Here is a 16,771-nt window from a genome sequence, read left to right on the forward strand (position 1 = left end):
TCATTCTTTATTTTTCAATCTTGGATTTCAGGAAAATTCGGATGTGATTGTTGAAAATATCTCGTAATTAACCCTCTATAACCCAACCCCGTCTCTAGATCTTTAAAAAGCATTGGAAAGAAAAACTCTTAAAATTTTAGAAAATTTATGGGTTGGAAGTTTTACTTGTTTTATGTGACTTTGCCAATGTTTTTAAAACTGTCATTATTTAGGGGTCAAGTTTGGCTATTTTTTACTAACATTTCCTATATTTTAAGTAAATAGAAGTATGCAGTAATTTTTATAGTGTCCCAGACTATGCCTCTACGCATTTTTTACAATTTTAATGATGATGGTGCCATTTTAAAGCAGAAAATGTGAAAAACAAGCAAAAAATTGAAAAGTGACTTAAGGGGTTACATACATGTAGAAAATCACAAAATTTCATTTTACAGAAAATTTATTAAATCCACATAAAAGATGGTTTTCCATCACTCCTGAAAGTTTCATGAAGATATTTTATGATTTAACTGAGTTAGAGACGATTTAAGCTCAGAATTTTGCCATGCGTAAAGCAAACTGTCTAACTTTCTGAGCGTTTTTTCTTGAACACCAATTTGATTTACGGGTGCCACGATATCTCGAGATGGGATGGGCCAAATTGGCTGAAATTTTTATGTGAAGATTCCCAAGACATGTCCCGTGTGCATGACGAAGCCCGATTTTGAAATTTTGAATTTTCAAAAAATACAAAAATCAAAAACTGTCGATTTTTTATATGAAAAACAGAAAAATATTTTTATCTTTTTTATAAATAAACTTTTTGAAAATCGGCCTTCGTCATGCACACGGGACCGGTTTAATGAGTCTTCACCAAAATTTTGAGCCGATTTGGTCGAAGCAATGTTGAGATATCGTGGCACCCGTTTTCTAAAACTGCTAACTTCAAATAGCTATATCTCGACAATGATTCAACCAAATGTCTTCAAATTTGTTTTGTTATTAGATGAAAATGTATATTTTAATGCCCCGAAAACAGATTTTGAAAAAGTTTAATTGTGTGCTCAAACCAACCTCTGACATTTTTGCCGATTTACATGTATGTTACCCCTTAAAAACATGAAAAAAAAATTAGGAAGTTAGTTACTACGCTGATGTTTTTTTCCAAAACTATCCTCAGTGAGGAAAACAAAACACTGGAAAAAATACACACATTTTTTATAAGGCTTTCTGTTTTTAAGGTTTTACAGTCAAATTTGAAAATTATCGTATGATTGTTTTTTTTGGCTCAGTATTTAGCTGGAATATATTTGTGAAAAATGGCTTATGCGTCAAAATTTAGAATATTTAGATAATTTTACATAAAAGTCTCCATATTGACAATAACATTTTTTTATTAGGTCCTATAAACATATGAAACACAATAGCTTATGCGTAATTCTCTACCAACTCACACGAAATCGGGAAAAGTTGCCCCGACCCCTCTTCGATTTGCGTGAAACTTTGTCCTAAGGGGTTACTTTTGTCCCTGATCACGAATCCAAGGTCCGTTTTTTGATATCTCGTGACGGAGGGGCGATACGACCCCTTTCATTTTTGAACATGCGGTGTTTTGCAATAATTTGCAGCCTGAAACGGTGATCATATAGAAATTTGGTGTCAAAGGGACTTTTATGTAAAGTTGATGGCGTACTCAGAATTTTGAAAAAACGGCTGCAAATTGCTGAAAATCACCTCTTTTTTCGCATGTTCAAAAATGAAAGGGGTCGTACCGCCTCGAGATATCAAAAAACGGACCTCGGATTCAACTAATGCAAAAGATATGAAGCCTACTCATACTCAGCGGAATTTGAAAAATATTTGAAAATCTTGAAAATCCTTTGTTAAAATTACAGAAACTAGGTACATCTATCTATCTTCTATATACACGGAGAGACCGTGCCCAGAAATTTTAACAATTAAAATTGTTAAACTTTCGTAAATTTTAACAAAAACGTACTTGTCACTGCCAATTTTCAGTTAAATCAACCAAAATTTAGTATTAATTTAATAACCTGTTTGTTGAAAATGCTAAAGGCAAAAAGCTAACAGATTTCCCGAACTCGAATGAACGTGCTCGACTGTTAGCTTTGGTTTTAGGAAAATCAAAAATTTTGTTGGTTGAATATAATTTACATTTGGTTGAATATTTAAAAGATGAACTTGGGTTTGTTTACGTCCGTCATTTGAAGTCAGGATTCGATCGAGAGCGGTCGATTTGTTGAGTTTGTGTTGTTAATTATGAAGTGAGAGGATGTGAAAGGTGAAAATTACACTATTTAGCTAATGTTGAAGTGGCAAATCAAAGTGTTGCAACTGGGGAAATGGAATTGGTGAGTAGGTTTGTTGATGTTTTCTTTGTAGGTGATAAACTAAAAATAAAATACTTAACATATGAAAACTATATATTTTTGGTGCCCAAAATTCCTGCTGAATCGAATGGTGTACTTATCTCAATTGCAAATTTTTCGAACAGTTTTTATTTTAATAATATTCTAGACACATTTTGTGCACCTAATCAATCAATACTTTTATCATAAATAATAATTTTATTGCTTAAAAATTGAGTTTTCCTGAGCTCCCATATTCAAATACATGGAAGCTGTCATTTCTAACACCATTGGCCACCTAGCGGCCATTTCAAACTGGATACGTCTATAGTAGGGTGGTCCAAATCCGGACTTTTTTGGGGCTACCCCCTGAAATCAAAGATTGACCCATCACTAAGCTAAATTCCAAATTTGAGCTCATTCTGATCACGGGAACCCCTCCCTCCAATCGCTTAAAGTTTGTATGGGAAAAATCGTAAAAAGGTATGGAGAAAGGCAACTGTTTTACTTTTATACCTGTGGAAGGCGCCATAATTATCCGATTCTTACCATTTCTCAAATGTAGAACCTTCATTAAGTTTAGAACAACTCTCCCGAAGACACCATATTTTTAGGATTTTTTCCCGCGAAGTTATTAGAGCCCAAAACTGACCCTTTTTGCGCGGCCAGCTGTAAGGGGTTACCTAACAACGATGTTTCTTTCCAATTCGTACACGCACGTGCTCTCTCTCAGGTTCAAACTCTCTCACGAGCTTGCTCGCCTGCCTGCCTGCCTGCCTGCCCGCCCTACCAACAAGCGCGCGCTGTTTCTCTGCTTGGACTTTTGTCGTCGTCGTCGTTTTCGTTTGCTATCCGCTGTGCTGCGTTCTTGACATGTTCATTATAATGTTGAACTAAAATACCAGGTTTGTTTTGATATATAAATTTAATGTAAAATGTGATCAACAAAATATATCATATTATAAGAGCGTGTGAGAGAGAATACAAATTTGATGAATTAGTTCATCCATGAATCGTCATCTGTTCTGATCCAAACCTTATTGCAAACGTTTTGGATTTTAATTTATCTGCTTTTGTTACAAGAAATACCATGCAGTTTTTTTTAGATAAAAAAGGAAGGAATTTTCTTTAGATTTTTTTTAAACTGAATCCAAATGAGTACAGTCATCCCACATATTCGGAACGGTTTCCAGATCGGTCAATGATCAAAAAATCATAGCAAATCGATAATTGAAATTAATGATTTGCTTTTACCTTCATTTGAAAGCTTTTCTTGGGATCTTTCGAATGCTGTATCAAACTTCTGCAAATTTTAACTTTTATATGAAGTTTTTGAAGAATTACGTTGACCCTTGAAATCCACAAATTCGGAACACTTTTTTCTTACGAATGTAAACAAACTTTGGATCTCTACAGGAGTACATATTTATTACTAAATAATGACTTCACACACTGAAACGAATGAAACTCAAGCTTAGTGATGTTTTGTACATGGTTTGATAACTTTTTATGTGAAAATATCAGTTAAATTCAGGTGTTCCACAATTGTGGGAGGCACAATAACATCCCACAATTATGAAACAGGCCATTTGGAGGCAGTGTTTTGCTGCTCTGGACAAAATAGTCTTCAAATGAAGTTTTTTGTTCAAAAAGTCCTACTTTTACTAGTTAAATAGCAAGATAATGTCCAAATTAAGGTTCTAAAAATAGTATGGTCGACAGAAAAGCTAATTTTGACATGCTATTGACAAATTACCACAAAAGTGTTCCGAATTTGTGGGTGTTCCGAATATGTGGGATGGCTGTATCTTAAAGGAAGGCCGCAACTGCAAGATCTGAAGGTAGTTAACGATTGTGCAGAAAGAGTTGTTTCCTGAATCGAAAAATTTACAGGTAAACTGACAAAAAATGATAAACAGTTGCAATATTTGTTGCAGGTGGTCTAGGAACACAGAAAGAAATTTTCAGAAAGAATAAAAAAAATTAAATTTTAGAGAGTATGAATGAAAATTTGCAGCAATAATTGTAAAATTGCCTTGATTTGTACTAAGTATATTTTTGTTAAAGCAAACTACCTAAAGGAACAACATTTATATTACCTGAAGATTTTTTTTAAATAATTGAATCATTATCATGTTTCTTTAGCATATATGAAAAACTGCGTGTAATGCTTGGAAAAACAAACAAACCCTGTTCTCATGACATTTGCTGTAATTTTTTAATCGAGCCTAAGCTGTCTTTTCTTTAAACTATTTTTTTCAGTGCAGTTTTTTTTTAATTTTTGTCATAATTTAAGAATTTATATGCTAAATATACCTCAAAACAATCCTGCTCCTGAATCCTGAAAATTATAATAAACATGCCAGAAACGCAGCGCAGCGGATAGCAAACGAAAACGACGACGAGAAAAGTCCAAGCAGAGAAACAGCGCGCGCTTGTTGGTAAGCAGGCAGGCAGGCAAGCAAACTCGTGAGAGTTTGAACCTGAGAGAGAGCACGTGCGTGTACGAATTGGAAATAAACATCGTTGTTAGGTAACCCCTTACAGCTGGCCGCGCAAAAAGGGTCAGTTTTGGGCGCTAATCACTCCGCGGGAAAAAATCCTAAAAATATGGTGTCTTCGGGAGAGTTGTTCTAAATTTAATGAAGGTTCTACATTTGAGAAATGGTAAGAATCGGATAATTATGGCGCCTTCCACAGGTAAAAAAGTAAAACAGTTGCTTTTCTCCATACATTTTGACGATTTTTCCCATACAAACTTTAAGCGATTGGAGGGAGGGGTTCCCGTGGTCAGAATGAGCTCAAATTTGGAATTTAGCCTAGTGATGGGTCAATCTTTGATTTCAGGGGGTAGCCCCAAAAAAGTCCGGATTTGGACCACCCTAGTCTATAGGAATGTTTGATGGAACGAGAGGGCAATAGAAGGGAAAGGCGGGCCGACTCTTCACGGATAAAGCAGCCCGGGCAAATTTAACAAAATGTTGGTTAATCCAAGTAAGTATGGGTTTATTTTTTCACAATAATTTATCTAATGTGATTCTTATTAGAAAACTGAATCATTAAAAAGCTTCGTGCTTACGACGGATAAAATCTTAATGAACCATTTTTTTTTTTCAGAATCATCAATAATAAAATACATAGAAATGCGTACATATGACAACATAAAAAATAGAGATGAAGTAAAATATTAAAAAATAAAAATATATAAAAGAAGATAATTATTATCTTGAAAGTTTTGTTGCAATACGACTGCTCAATAAACTGGTAAGTAAAACTAAAAATATTTTTTTTTCAGGAATCGGAGTACTTTGAATAAATTGAATCAAATGCAATGAAAGTTTGCTGCCAAAAGTAATTGTTAAATTAATGCAACCTTGGTAAGTAGCATTATTGATATTTCTTCTTTCCTCAATATAATTACATTTATTTACGTTCCTTTTTTCAGTTTATAGCCGAAATTAAGAATTTTGTATTAAAATACTAATACATTTCACATGTCTATATGCAGCAAAAGGTTCACCTTAGTGAAAATTCTGTGTCCAACCACAAGGAAAATAACTAAACCTGAGACCATTGTAGATGATGATGACTTATCGGATGATTTCACAGTGATGGTAAGTGGATACAACACTTAATTTTATACAACATAATAAAAATATAAGCTTAAAACTTGGTGAAAATTTTGCTCGGTTTATATTTTCAATGAATTCACGAGAAATTAAACATCTTTTTTAAATATGTTTAACAAAATTTTAAAATGTTTTTTTTTAGATTTATGCAACGTAATTTTTTTTAAACATTAATCAAACTTTACATGTTTTATAATAACAGTTAATAAAAATTTTGTTTTTATGCTTTTTAACAGTAATTTAATAACTTCATGCTAAAAAAACAAATTAGTACAAAACGTTAAATTTTTAGGCAGAATAAATGCGAAAATAAAAACACTCAGCATTAATTTGTGAGGCATTATTACAAAATTTACCGCAAATTCAATAAAAATATTGCTAACAACAGCTAGTTATTGACTACATGTACGAATATTTTTCTGTATTCAAGTAAGACAATAGTTAAAATATAGCTAGAAATTCGGCCCAGCCCAGATAATAAAAAAATATATATCAACACTTACATAAATAATGTCTAATTAAGAAATGTTTTGTTATAAACCACTAATAATTTGCTGCATGCAAAAATATTTCGGTTGATTCAACGAAAAAAAATTGTTGAAAAATAGTTGAAAAACATTTCCCAGCCTGTTTTTAACATAATATTCCACAATATTTCAGCTGAAAACAAGAAATTTTTAGTTAATTTTCTGAAAAAAAAATATTCTAGCAGTCGACTGCTAGAATTTTTTTCGGCCATTTAACCAAAAAAAATGGCAATTCCAAGTATTTTTTTAGTTAATTTTTATTACCGGTGGTCAGCAATTTCGGGTTAACAAAATCAACAATCGATTGTTGAAAAAAAGCTGTGTAAAAAATTAACCCATACTTTTAGTTAAATTAACCAAGATTTTCTTAGATTTGCCCCTGCCGGTCTCTCCGTGTATATAAAAAAAATGCAACGGTTTTGTTCGAACGCGAATCAGTTCAATACGGAGCGCTCTTTGTTGCATTGGGTTCGTATAAGCCCAAGGAAGGTTCTTACGCCAAAAAGTGGCAACTTTGACCACTCTGGAACCGATTTCGGAAAATCTGCAGATTGTATGGAAAAAGTTGCGTAAAATCAAATTTTGATCATAGGAGGCTGAACAAGGAAAAAGCTAAAAACGTCAACAAGCGAAAACAGGAAAAGACGAAGTTTTTCGGGCAAGGCTTGTATTTTATAAAATTCATATTTCCACGGGAACCATCAAGCCAAAACAAAATATTTCGAGGCGACCACCGATGCATATATTTTATTTAAATACTTTTAATTGTGACTTGAAATTAAAAAAATGTCTAGTTTTTATTTCGCCGATAAAATAACCAATAGAACAATAATTCTCAGAACATTCTCCTCAACCCGCTCCCCAGGAAACGACCCAAACACGTTGCCACACCATAATAATAACGCAACGACAACGGTCTCCCGCTGGATCGATGGTGTGTTTCCAGCAAATTCCTAACCATTTCTTCCCCCTCCAACCAGAAAACCCCAACTGTGTGGTGTGTGTTATCCTTTCTTTCAGTTCAGCAGTTCGAATCAAGCGTGCCAGACCGGACTCAATTCATTAACGTCCGCTCGAGTGGAAAATTCAAATAAAATATATTTGCATACTAGGTTGAGTGGGTTGGGCGGTCTCCATTGTTTTGCTCGGACAGGACATTCTCTCCCAAGGGGTGCGGAATCATTTTCTTTCATCAAAGGGCCGTCTTTTCATTGAGCAAATATTCTCATTGTGCGGAAGACAGGTGGGTGTGAGACTAGGTACATCAGTCATCTTATTCTCAAGAGATCCAATTATTCATCTTTATCAGGTGGACGCTGTCTCAAGTGAGAGATAATTGCTTTATTTGACTTAGCTACTCCCTAAGAATTGGTACAATGGGACCGAAAAAGGCGGCGGAACGTCAACCGGTGGAGCGGGTCCACCCGAGCATGGAGCCCGTCGTTCGGGATGGCAAAATGTAAGAATTTGAAAATGTCGTTTGATGTATGTGTCTGTTGACGTGGGATGATTTCAGTCGCGAACAGATCGAGTTGGAGAGCAAGGTGCGCCAAGAGTATCAGAAGAAGTGGGGCTTCATCAACCAGCCTAGGATGACCGAATATTTCGATTTGAAGAAGAACAACCAACGGCTGAAGGAGCTGCATCAGCAGCGTAGCGAGAAGATCAACATGCACGAATACGACGGCCACGGAGAGTCGTTTTTCGTTTCGCGCCAGATGTTCAAAACTCTTTTGGACACGTGCCGGTGTGGCCGCAAGAAGGTGACCAACTCGCACGCGCTAAAGTGTCTGCAGAAGTCGAAAAGTACGTACGAAAAGACGGACGACGAGGAGGAAGACGAGGAAGGGGATGCTAAGAAGGTTGAGACTGCAGACACGGCCAGCGATAAGAGCACCAATTACATCCCGAAGGTTCCTCCGGTGAGCTCGGGTAGGTATCGAGCAAGACTTGAGTAAGATATTTAATATTGATGCTTGGATCTTTTCGCCAGGAATGTACGGTTGGCCCCAGAATCGCTTCGTCGCAATGGAGAAAACGACGTACTACATCTCGCCGCGGTACACCATGCCCGGACACCCGATCGTCGATTCCCACCCGTACAGCGCCATCATCCTAGGCTGAAGGGACGTTCTCACACTTTCTATCGACAAACAGAATCAAGAATCTTTTTTTCCGCTTTTCACACGATCACAAGTTGGCTTTATCTCAAGTGTGGTGAAATTTAAGAATTTGAACAATAGAAAAAATTGGTGTGTGTCCTACCTTAACCCTGCTGTATCAAGCGGCCCATTCCATCCGAAATGATCTTCAGGTCCTTGAGATCCTTGTTGACCGTCTCCACGAGGAAGGCCATCGCCTTCTGCTGCATCGTCAGGAAGCTCTTCATCTCTTCGGAGGAATCTGAAAAAAGTGGAAAAAGGTAAAGGTGGTTATGTTAGAAGCATGGCCAAAATTACAAAGAACTAATGGAACTAGAAATTTTCTTGAACACATCGTTAGCCTTTTTTTCAAAACATTTTTCGCGGCAATAGATCTTTGAACGCCAAACAGTTATTAGCTCATGGTTATTGAGGTTAACCTCCTCGACGTATATTTTAAAAATGTTTCTTACCCATATACAATTCACTGTAACATGGAAGATTTAAGAGCTGAATATTTAAGAGCTAAAAGCTTGCTGTACAGTTTGTAACCTTTGTTAAACAGCGAGTTCTGTGACTCTGTAACCGTTGATTTTTGCTGATTCAAATATGTACTCCGATGCCTCCCCCCCTTCGTTGATGGGTAAAATTGTCATCCTGTGTATCAAGTAATGATAGGCTTCCACTTTCTGTTGGAAAGAATGGTTTGACGTGGCGAAAATTGTTCTTCTGATGTTTGTTGATTTCCTATAGATCTCAAAGGCAAACGAAGAGGTGTTCTTTTAAGATCAGGATGAAGTTAAGAAAGGTGAATCCCGTTTGATAATTTAAAATACGCCATCTACGTATCTCCACCAACGTTACGGCAATAGGTTTTTGGTCTGTAGCTCAAGTATATGTCACTCAGGAACGGTGCCAGTGGGTTACCCATCGGAGATCCCAACTTTTGTTGGTAGATGCCATCCCTGAACTGGAAGTAGCTTTTTTTCATGCATAATGTTGTGAATTTCATGTACTGGATCGATTACTGTCTCCATGGTTCTCCCACGTGTCGTGATTCCAGCCATTTCCGTAAAGATTTAATTGCGTTGTTAACCGATATGCTTGAAAATAATGATTTGAGGTCTCATCTCTTGAAGTTCCTTAGTACACCTGCGAACTGATGACTGAACGGCTCGGGAAGGGTTTCGGCATACCGATGCCTCTGTGCTCTTTTGTACTAAGCTTGCTGGTTTTCCTACCTAGTTAGCATAAGAGAGCACAGAGACATCGATACTCTTGAATTCCTCGACGAGCAATTTTGCAATCCTATGAGTTGGGGCATCCATTGCTACAATTATTTCTCGCATCTCGTTGCCTGGTAGAGTTGGGTTTGGTACTCCAACATCTACAGCTGTTTCTGATAAGACCACGCCGTGGCCTACTTCCATATTTCCAGGTCATCGCTGAACCATGGTCAGTACCGTTCCTCGAGTTCCGATTTTCCTCAGAACACTTATCAATTTAGTCCGGTCAATAGTTTTGTAGGTTCGCTTTAGCAACGGGAGATTCAGTGCTGACTCACAGGAATGATATTTTTGAAAACCAGTTTGTTCTTTCAGCAGCACACCCAGTTCGGTCAATGAACGCGATCGGTTGTTCCTTCACGATCGTCTCCATGACCTTCTCGTGCAGATAAAGCTTTAAGGACAAAATTCTTCGTTAAAAAGATTACATTCAGGCTTACCCTTATCCAGCGTGTACTCGTTGATGCCACCGGCGTGGGCCCACTGGTTGCGCTGCATCCGCATCTGCGACAGCAGCTCGCTCAGCTTGCCCTTGAACTGGGTGGGCGTGGAAACCAGCGCGTGCATGTTCTCCAGCTTGCTGCGGATCTGCTCCTCCTCCGGAGACAGCGCCAGTCCCATCTTACGCGTACTTTCCTGCTTCACAATCACCTTCAGTATGCGGTGGCTCAGCTCTGCAAACTTGCGCCGATGTTCCATGATTTTTGCGGTTGTGTTGGTGTGGCGCTGCTTCAGCTGTTCGATTTCTTTTTCTACCTTGGCCAGATAGCCCACGTGCAGGTCGGTTTCGTTTTCCTGGCACTTGATGCGCCACTTGAGCTCCTGGAAGCCGATCATCGGCACCGGGATGAACCGCTTAGGATCGGGGTTGTCAATTTTGGCCTGCTGCCACATTCGTGGATCGATTCCTTTCGGTGGGTTTTCCAGGTACTCTTTAAGCTGGTCTTCTTCTGGTAAAACCAGCGCCACTATGGATTCAACCCCCAGCGTTCCCGCTTGCTGTTTGGGATTCGGCTGGTTGAGGTAGCTGGCCACTTCCGTAGCAAGGATGCGTTTGGTTTCATTGGAGGTGACCGACTTTTCCTCCACGTAGATTATAATCTGGCATTTGTTATCTCCAACGGATTTGATGCTTTCCACGTTGATCAAAATGTTCGGTTTGTTGCCAAAGATTTGATTCAAACTGGTGATGAATTGCTGCTGTTGGTCCTTCAACTGGCCAGCGGATTTGTTCGTCGTTAGCCCAACCAGCCCGACCTTGTTCTCCTTGCCCGGTAGCTTCGTGTAACCCATGGTTTTGAACCGGCACAGATAATTGTTCGGTGTAATGTCCACCGGTGCGTTTGACTGCGAGTAGAACGCCTTTCCGGTTCCCAGCATGGCCTGCAAGTAGTTCCACTTGGCAATGACCGTATCGCGTTCATCGCCAAAGATCGACACATTGAAGATGGACTGCGCGAACGCTTCTTCCGGCGTTGGAACCGGTGCTTGCTGCTGTTGCTGCTGCTGCTGCTGTTGGCCAAAAGGTTGCTGGCCAAATGACAACCCGGTGTTCTGCGGTTGCTGCTGCTGCTGTTGCCCAAAGGCACCCGTACCAAAGCTCGATCCAAATCCGCCGAAAGCCGAGCTCGTGTTGGTATTCGTCTGCCCGAACAACGACGGAGCCGAACTCGTCGTGGTGGTGCCAAATCCACCAAATCCTCCAAAAGCCGGTGCGCTCGTCGTCGCAGTCGTACCGAACGCTCCCGCTGCCGTCGCCGTACCGCCACCAAATCCGAATGCCGGCGCGGCAGTGGGAGCCGTATTGGTTCCAAAGTTAAACGCCGACGTACTGGCCGCTACCGGTGCCGTGGTCGCTCCTCCGAAACCTCCGAATCCCGTGTTGGTCGTAGTGTTGACCTGGCCACCAAACAGCGACGGAGCGGAACTGGTCACGGTCGCGGTACTGCCGAACGCCGGGGTCGCCGTCTGGCCTCCGAAGGAGAAGTTTCCAAAAGCGGCTGGAGAAGAGAGCAAAACAGAACTGAATAAGTCAAGCGGTAGAACGAACGGACTCACGTGCGTAGCGTGATTTCATTGTGCTTGCGTTGCTGGCCACATGGCAGCACAAATTGACCGATGGGCAAGGGAGTCGCCTTACAAGTAATTCGATTATAGAAGTGCATGTTCTGGCTGGCTTTCTTTTGTTTTGTGAGCCACTACTTGCACATTTACTTATAGGAAGTTGTTTTGTTTTGGTTGTTTTGTTGTGCAGCTTTTAGTGAAAACAGTGGTAAGAATTTCTTTTTTTAATAACTCAAACACATTTCAGAATTCAAAAGAAGAACAACATGAAAGTCCAAAAATAAATTGCCAAAACCTTACAAAACTATGCTAAGGGCGATTATTTTTCCGAGAACGTCGGATTAGTTCTTTCATAATCCCGTCAAAGCAGAGCAAACCAACCGCCGACAAAGCAAAGCAACGATCAATTCCCCCGCCCAAGCCCGCGAGGTCTCGCTTTTCCAAAATCAATAGTCGCGCCCTATTTCCCAAATCGTAGCCGTAGTCCTCGCACACCTGTCCCCATATGGCCGCCAACACCACCACAGGAAACTTGGTGCACTGCGGCTGCCACGGCGGAAACTCGTGCGCCGCACATTACCCACAGACTGCAGTCGGGGTGACCCTAATTGAATTAAAATCAGCGCCTCAAAGCGAAACCCGCGAAAAACACACACAATCCGTTCGTTGGCCAAACCCGGGAATGGTCAGTCGTCAGTCGTTGTTGGCACGGTCGGTCGGTCGGTCTCCGGGGCAGAACTACGATTCTCTACAAGGAAGACTTTCCCCAGAAATCAGTGATATGTGTCAAAGGTTCATGTTGGCAGGGCGAGAATCGATTGGGATTTGAGGCGGTTCTACGCAAAATCCGCTGTTAATTAGCTGTGTGATTGAAGGATTACTGAAGCCGCTCGTTTGTGTCTGAACCAAGTCATCAAATCTGTGCTTTTGTTACTACACTTTGCTGTGATGGAACATTGTGAATTTCGACGAGGGGTGAAGGAGTGTTTTTAATTGGTAAATCCCACAGATAGAGCAAGTGCCTAAATAGTTTTGTGCACATGTTAAAGAAATTAATCCTCATTTTCTGTTTCGTTGATTATCAAAGCCATGTTTATCAAATCGGCCCGTTTTCTTGCCGACAAAGGTCAGATAGTATTTCCCGGACCGCCAACTCGGTCAGCCTTTTCGTTCTCGTACATCCCAACGACCGCCCTCTCCACGACCAGTACATCCACGACGGTGGCCCCTCCTGAACCGGAATCATTGGACGTTAACGAGGACTCCAATTATCTCACCGGTAGTTTAAATGAATGAATTCTTAAGCAACCTAAACTCATCGTTTTTGCTTCCCTCCTCTCAGACATGTGGCGCAGTAAATCTCCGACCAGTTCGGACATGCTGTCTTACAAAATTCAGATGTTCTACATCTACATCACGGTCACCATTACATCCGTCCTGGTGCTCTTCATGCTGGGAGTTTTTGCGTACATGTGCTATAAGAGGTACCTTATTTGATTTTTTTATTAATTAAAGTAATTATCACTACAATATATTTTATTCTACAAAAAAAAATCTTTAATTTTTAGGAAAGGATTCCAGAGCATCGACAACCAGGCAGATATTGAACAGGCTAGAAGACAGAGTAGTCGGAGGGCCCGAAGCCAGTCGCGGAACTACTCGAAGGAGATCGAGGCCCAGGACAGTCCGGGACGGACGTTACTCCGCTGAGCGGCATTTTTTTAAAAAAAGATTATAGATTGATATTTTGTGCTATTGAGTATTTTTAAACAGTGTTATATTTTATAAATATTGTATTAAAACTAAAATTCTACAGTAAAATTACAAAAATTGGAATATTTTTGTATTTTCATCAAACGATCAAAACAAACAATCCGAAACATAACCCAAAAGATTGCACTTACGTTTGGCCGGAGTGCTTGTCGACCCGAGGCCACCGGCTGCGGTCGGGTTGCCAAAATTGAACGACATTGTCGACGTTTTCCAAATGGGGCGATAAAAAACAACTAGCGCACCAATTTACTCTTGAATTTAGCCGATTAACTCGAAAAGTTAAACAGAAACACTCCGGCGCGCCACCAAAACTCGCGAAACCCAACAAGATTTTGTTTACAAAAGCGCGAAACGTCAAAATCGGTTGATGATCCCGAGCAAAATGAAGTTGCTTGGAATTTTTAACGAAAGAATTGATGCAATCGCCAAGGTTCATGGATTAATACAGGTCTGTCGAATTTCACTCAGAAACTAGTGAGTTTTGGAAAGAGGGATGCTGAAGGCAGCCATCTTGGGGGTTGAGATTAATATCACGCGCCAAATGCACACAGTAAAAACAAAAATATTTTTTTCATTTATATTTGAGCGAGTTGTGGCGCTATAACCACGGCAAATAGTGTCCAGGGCATTCGCGGAAATTCGATGTCCCATCCTCGAGGCTCCCAACGATTAATTGCCCAAACAAACAGGAACGTGAGCGGGGATCCCCACGTTTCTTCCTCCCCTGTAGATTCAGAAATGAATTGCTGTGTGAACACTCGTGCTCATACTCAATCCAATTCAACGAATCATCTTTGCGGTTAACTTTACGCAGTTGGCCTGGCCGCTTCGACGTTTGTGATGTTTCAATGCATGTTAATGCAATGGCGCACTGCAAATGTTGATAATGACAAGAAGATGCTAGGCGTCAATCAACCTAAGGCATTCTCCAGGATGCCCTCGAAAGACTGGCTGCGCTAGGGTTAGATTAGATTAGATTAGATTAGAAATATTTTTTTCATTTATATTTAATTTTTTTCATAACATACATTCTGATTTACTGTAATAAAAGTCAAAATACACAGTACTTCAATTAAATGTTTCATGTGATAAAAGTACAACTTTAAATGAAGTCATCGGCCGGATGTGTACTTTAGGATTCCAACTTTTGCAGTTTATTTTGCTCATCAATTGAGAAAAAATCATCTCAAAACATACACTACCTTTTAAACTTTTTACGAGGAAAAAATAATCAGTTTCTTTCCATTTTATGCCAGAAGTTTTTGTACTTTTTTACAGTGCGCAGTTGATTTGCTTTGGTTCCGTAATGAACAGCTGAGTACTATTGTTAATTTGATTTGGTTAACCGCGGTGGAAACTGTCAAAAATCCACCAAAGCATCTACCGGTGGATAATTTTCTACCACAGTTTTTTGTGCGATCAATGTGGTAGATGCTTTGGTGGATTTTTGACAGTTCGAATTATTTCAAGAAAATCCATCGCGATTAACCAAATCAAATTAACAATAGTACTCTGTTCTTTTGTTCTGACTTTGTTTTGTCGCCCCCCTGGTTTTGGAACATTAAATTTTCTCGAGTTTTTTTTTCAAAAGTCCAACAAATACAATTTTCAATTTTTGCTTGTTGAGTGTTGAATACACCCTTAATTCAAGGTGGTTTCAAAAACACCCGAAGTGCCAAAATTCAAATTTTATATTTCGACGGTAACATTTCAAAAGGCATCATGTAAATTTTGACACTTTCTGGGTTATTGCATATTCTGAAAGTACTCCTAATAAGCTTCCTCTTCACCAAAAATGAGCAAAAGTTACTTCAGTAAAGTCTGTTTAATCATGATTTTAAATAAAGTAACATAAACAAAATCTCTGCCGCCAGCAGTCCCTGTTTATAAAGCCCTGTCAATCTGTCAAACAAAAGACTGCATGCACCTAGTGAGGAAAAAAAAGCAACATGAACAAAGCCATGTACATTCGGCGAAGAAAAACGAATCATAACAAACTGCTCCCCTCAATGACAGCAGGGTGATATAGACGTTGGTGATTTCAAAAGAAGTTATGTTTGTTTTTCTCAAATAAAATTACGGAAATAATGTTTTATTGAATTTGGAAGATCAAGTATCAATAAAAGCAACGTTTTCCATCGTTTGTTATCATTAGAACAACTTATTTAGCTTTTATATTAAAATGGGAATTGAAAATGGATGCTCAACATTCTAATGCGTTTTTCTCAAAACGCATGGTTTGTACATGATGCTTTTTGAAATGTTGGTGTCGATTTATTGGACCTTTAAAAAATCTAGATTTCTAAGGTTAACTTCTCCAGTCCAGTGGAAATTATTCAAACGTTGGTGAGTTTCTCCCGTTAGTGAGTGAAAAGAAAATTTTCAAAACTCGTTCATGAGCAGTTTTTATTTGGTGAAATTTCAGAGAAAAGAACCTAGAATTTAGTCCTAATGCCCTATGTTGATTTTAGCTACTTGACAGCTCGTTCCAAGGGGACCATAAAAAAATGTTTGCATTAAAATGAAAAAAAAAAGAGATCTGAAATGGTTTTTAATCGTGTTTTACCGTTGTACACAAAAAATGGCATAGAGCTTCAATATTGTACGATCAGTTCCTAGCTGGACTCGGTCACTGGAAACAACCGGCGACTCATCAGTGACCGACGAAATAGGCGGTGGGTCAGATGCGGGCATAAAAATGTCAAAATCTCTTCCCCCTCACTTCGTCTCACCATCCAGCTGATGGCGGCATCGAGCCAGAATTAGGGGTGATCATGTGATTGAAAATGAAAGTTTTTTCAAGAAAAATAATATTTTTCCGACCGAATAAAAAAATTGCGAGCATGTTCAAACAATTCTGGAGTTTTTTTTTAAAGGTCCAATAAACCAAATTTTCAGTTTTTGCTTTTTGGGTGTTTTTTAATACCCCTGACTCAAGGCGGTTTCAAAAACATCCAAAATGCAAAAACTGACAATTGGGTCCTAAAATTAAGCTTAAATTTG

General features: G+C 39.2%; 3 protein-coding genes across 3 annotated transcripts; 2 read left to right on the plus strand and 1 right to left on the minus strand.

Moving 5' to 3' along the window:
- The first annotated feature begins 7,430 nt into the window (after positions 1 to 7,430).
- LOC6042821 lies at positions 7,431 to 8,774 on the plus strand. The gene is made up of 4 exons (XM_038263127.1): positions 7,431 to 7,747; positions 7,814 to 7,963; positions 8,021 to 8,436; positions 8,498 to 8,774. Exons 2-4 carry the CDS (start codon positions 7,881 to 7,883, stop codon positions 8,626 to 8,628), a joined length of 630 nt encoding a protein of 209 aa, XP_038119055.1. The 5' UTR covers positions 7,431 to 7,747; positions 7,814 to 7,880; the 3' UTR covers positions 8,629 to 8,774.
- Positions 8,673 to 14,123, minus strand: LOC6042822 (probable nucleoporin Nup54). Its single transcript, XM_038263126.1, has 3 exons — positions 13,900 to 14,123; positions 10,372 to 11,931; positions 8,673 to 8,907 (listed from the first exon to the last, which is right to left on the minus strand). Exons 1-3 carry the CDS (start codon positions 13,964 to 13,966, stop codon positions 8,771 to 8,773), a joined length of 1,764 nt encoding a protein of 587 aa, XP_038119054.1. The 5' UTR covers positions 13,967 to 14,123; the 3' UTR covers positions 8,673 to 8,770.
- Positions 12,676 to 13,825, plus strand: LOC6042823. The gene is made up of 4 exons (XM_001870785.2): positions 12,676 to 12,991; positions 13,083 to 13,274; positions 13,338 to 13,479; positions 13,564 to 13,825. Exons 2-4 carry the CDS (start codon positions 13,085 to 13,087, stop codon positions 13,703 to 13,705), a joined length of 474 nt encoding a protein of 157 aa, XP_001870820.1. The 5' UTR covers positions 12,676 to 12,991; positions 13,083 to 13,084; the 3' UTR covers positions 13,706 to 13,825.
- Positions 14,124 to 16,771: the final 2,648 nt, after the last annotated feature.

The sequence above is a fragment of the Culex quinquefasciatus genome, chromosome 3 (genome assembly GCF_015732765.1).
Source record: "Culex quinquefasciatus strain JHB chromosome 3, VPISU_Cqui_1.0_pri_paternal, whole genome shotgun sequence".
Classification (NCBI taxonomy): domain Eukaryota; kingdom Metazoa; phylum Arthropoda; class Insecta; order Diptera; family Culicidae; genus Culex; species Culex quinquefasciatus.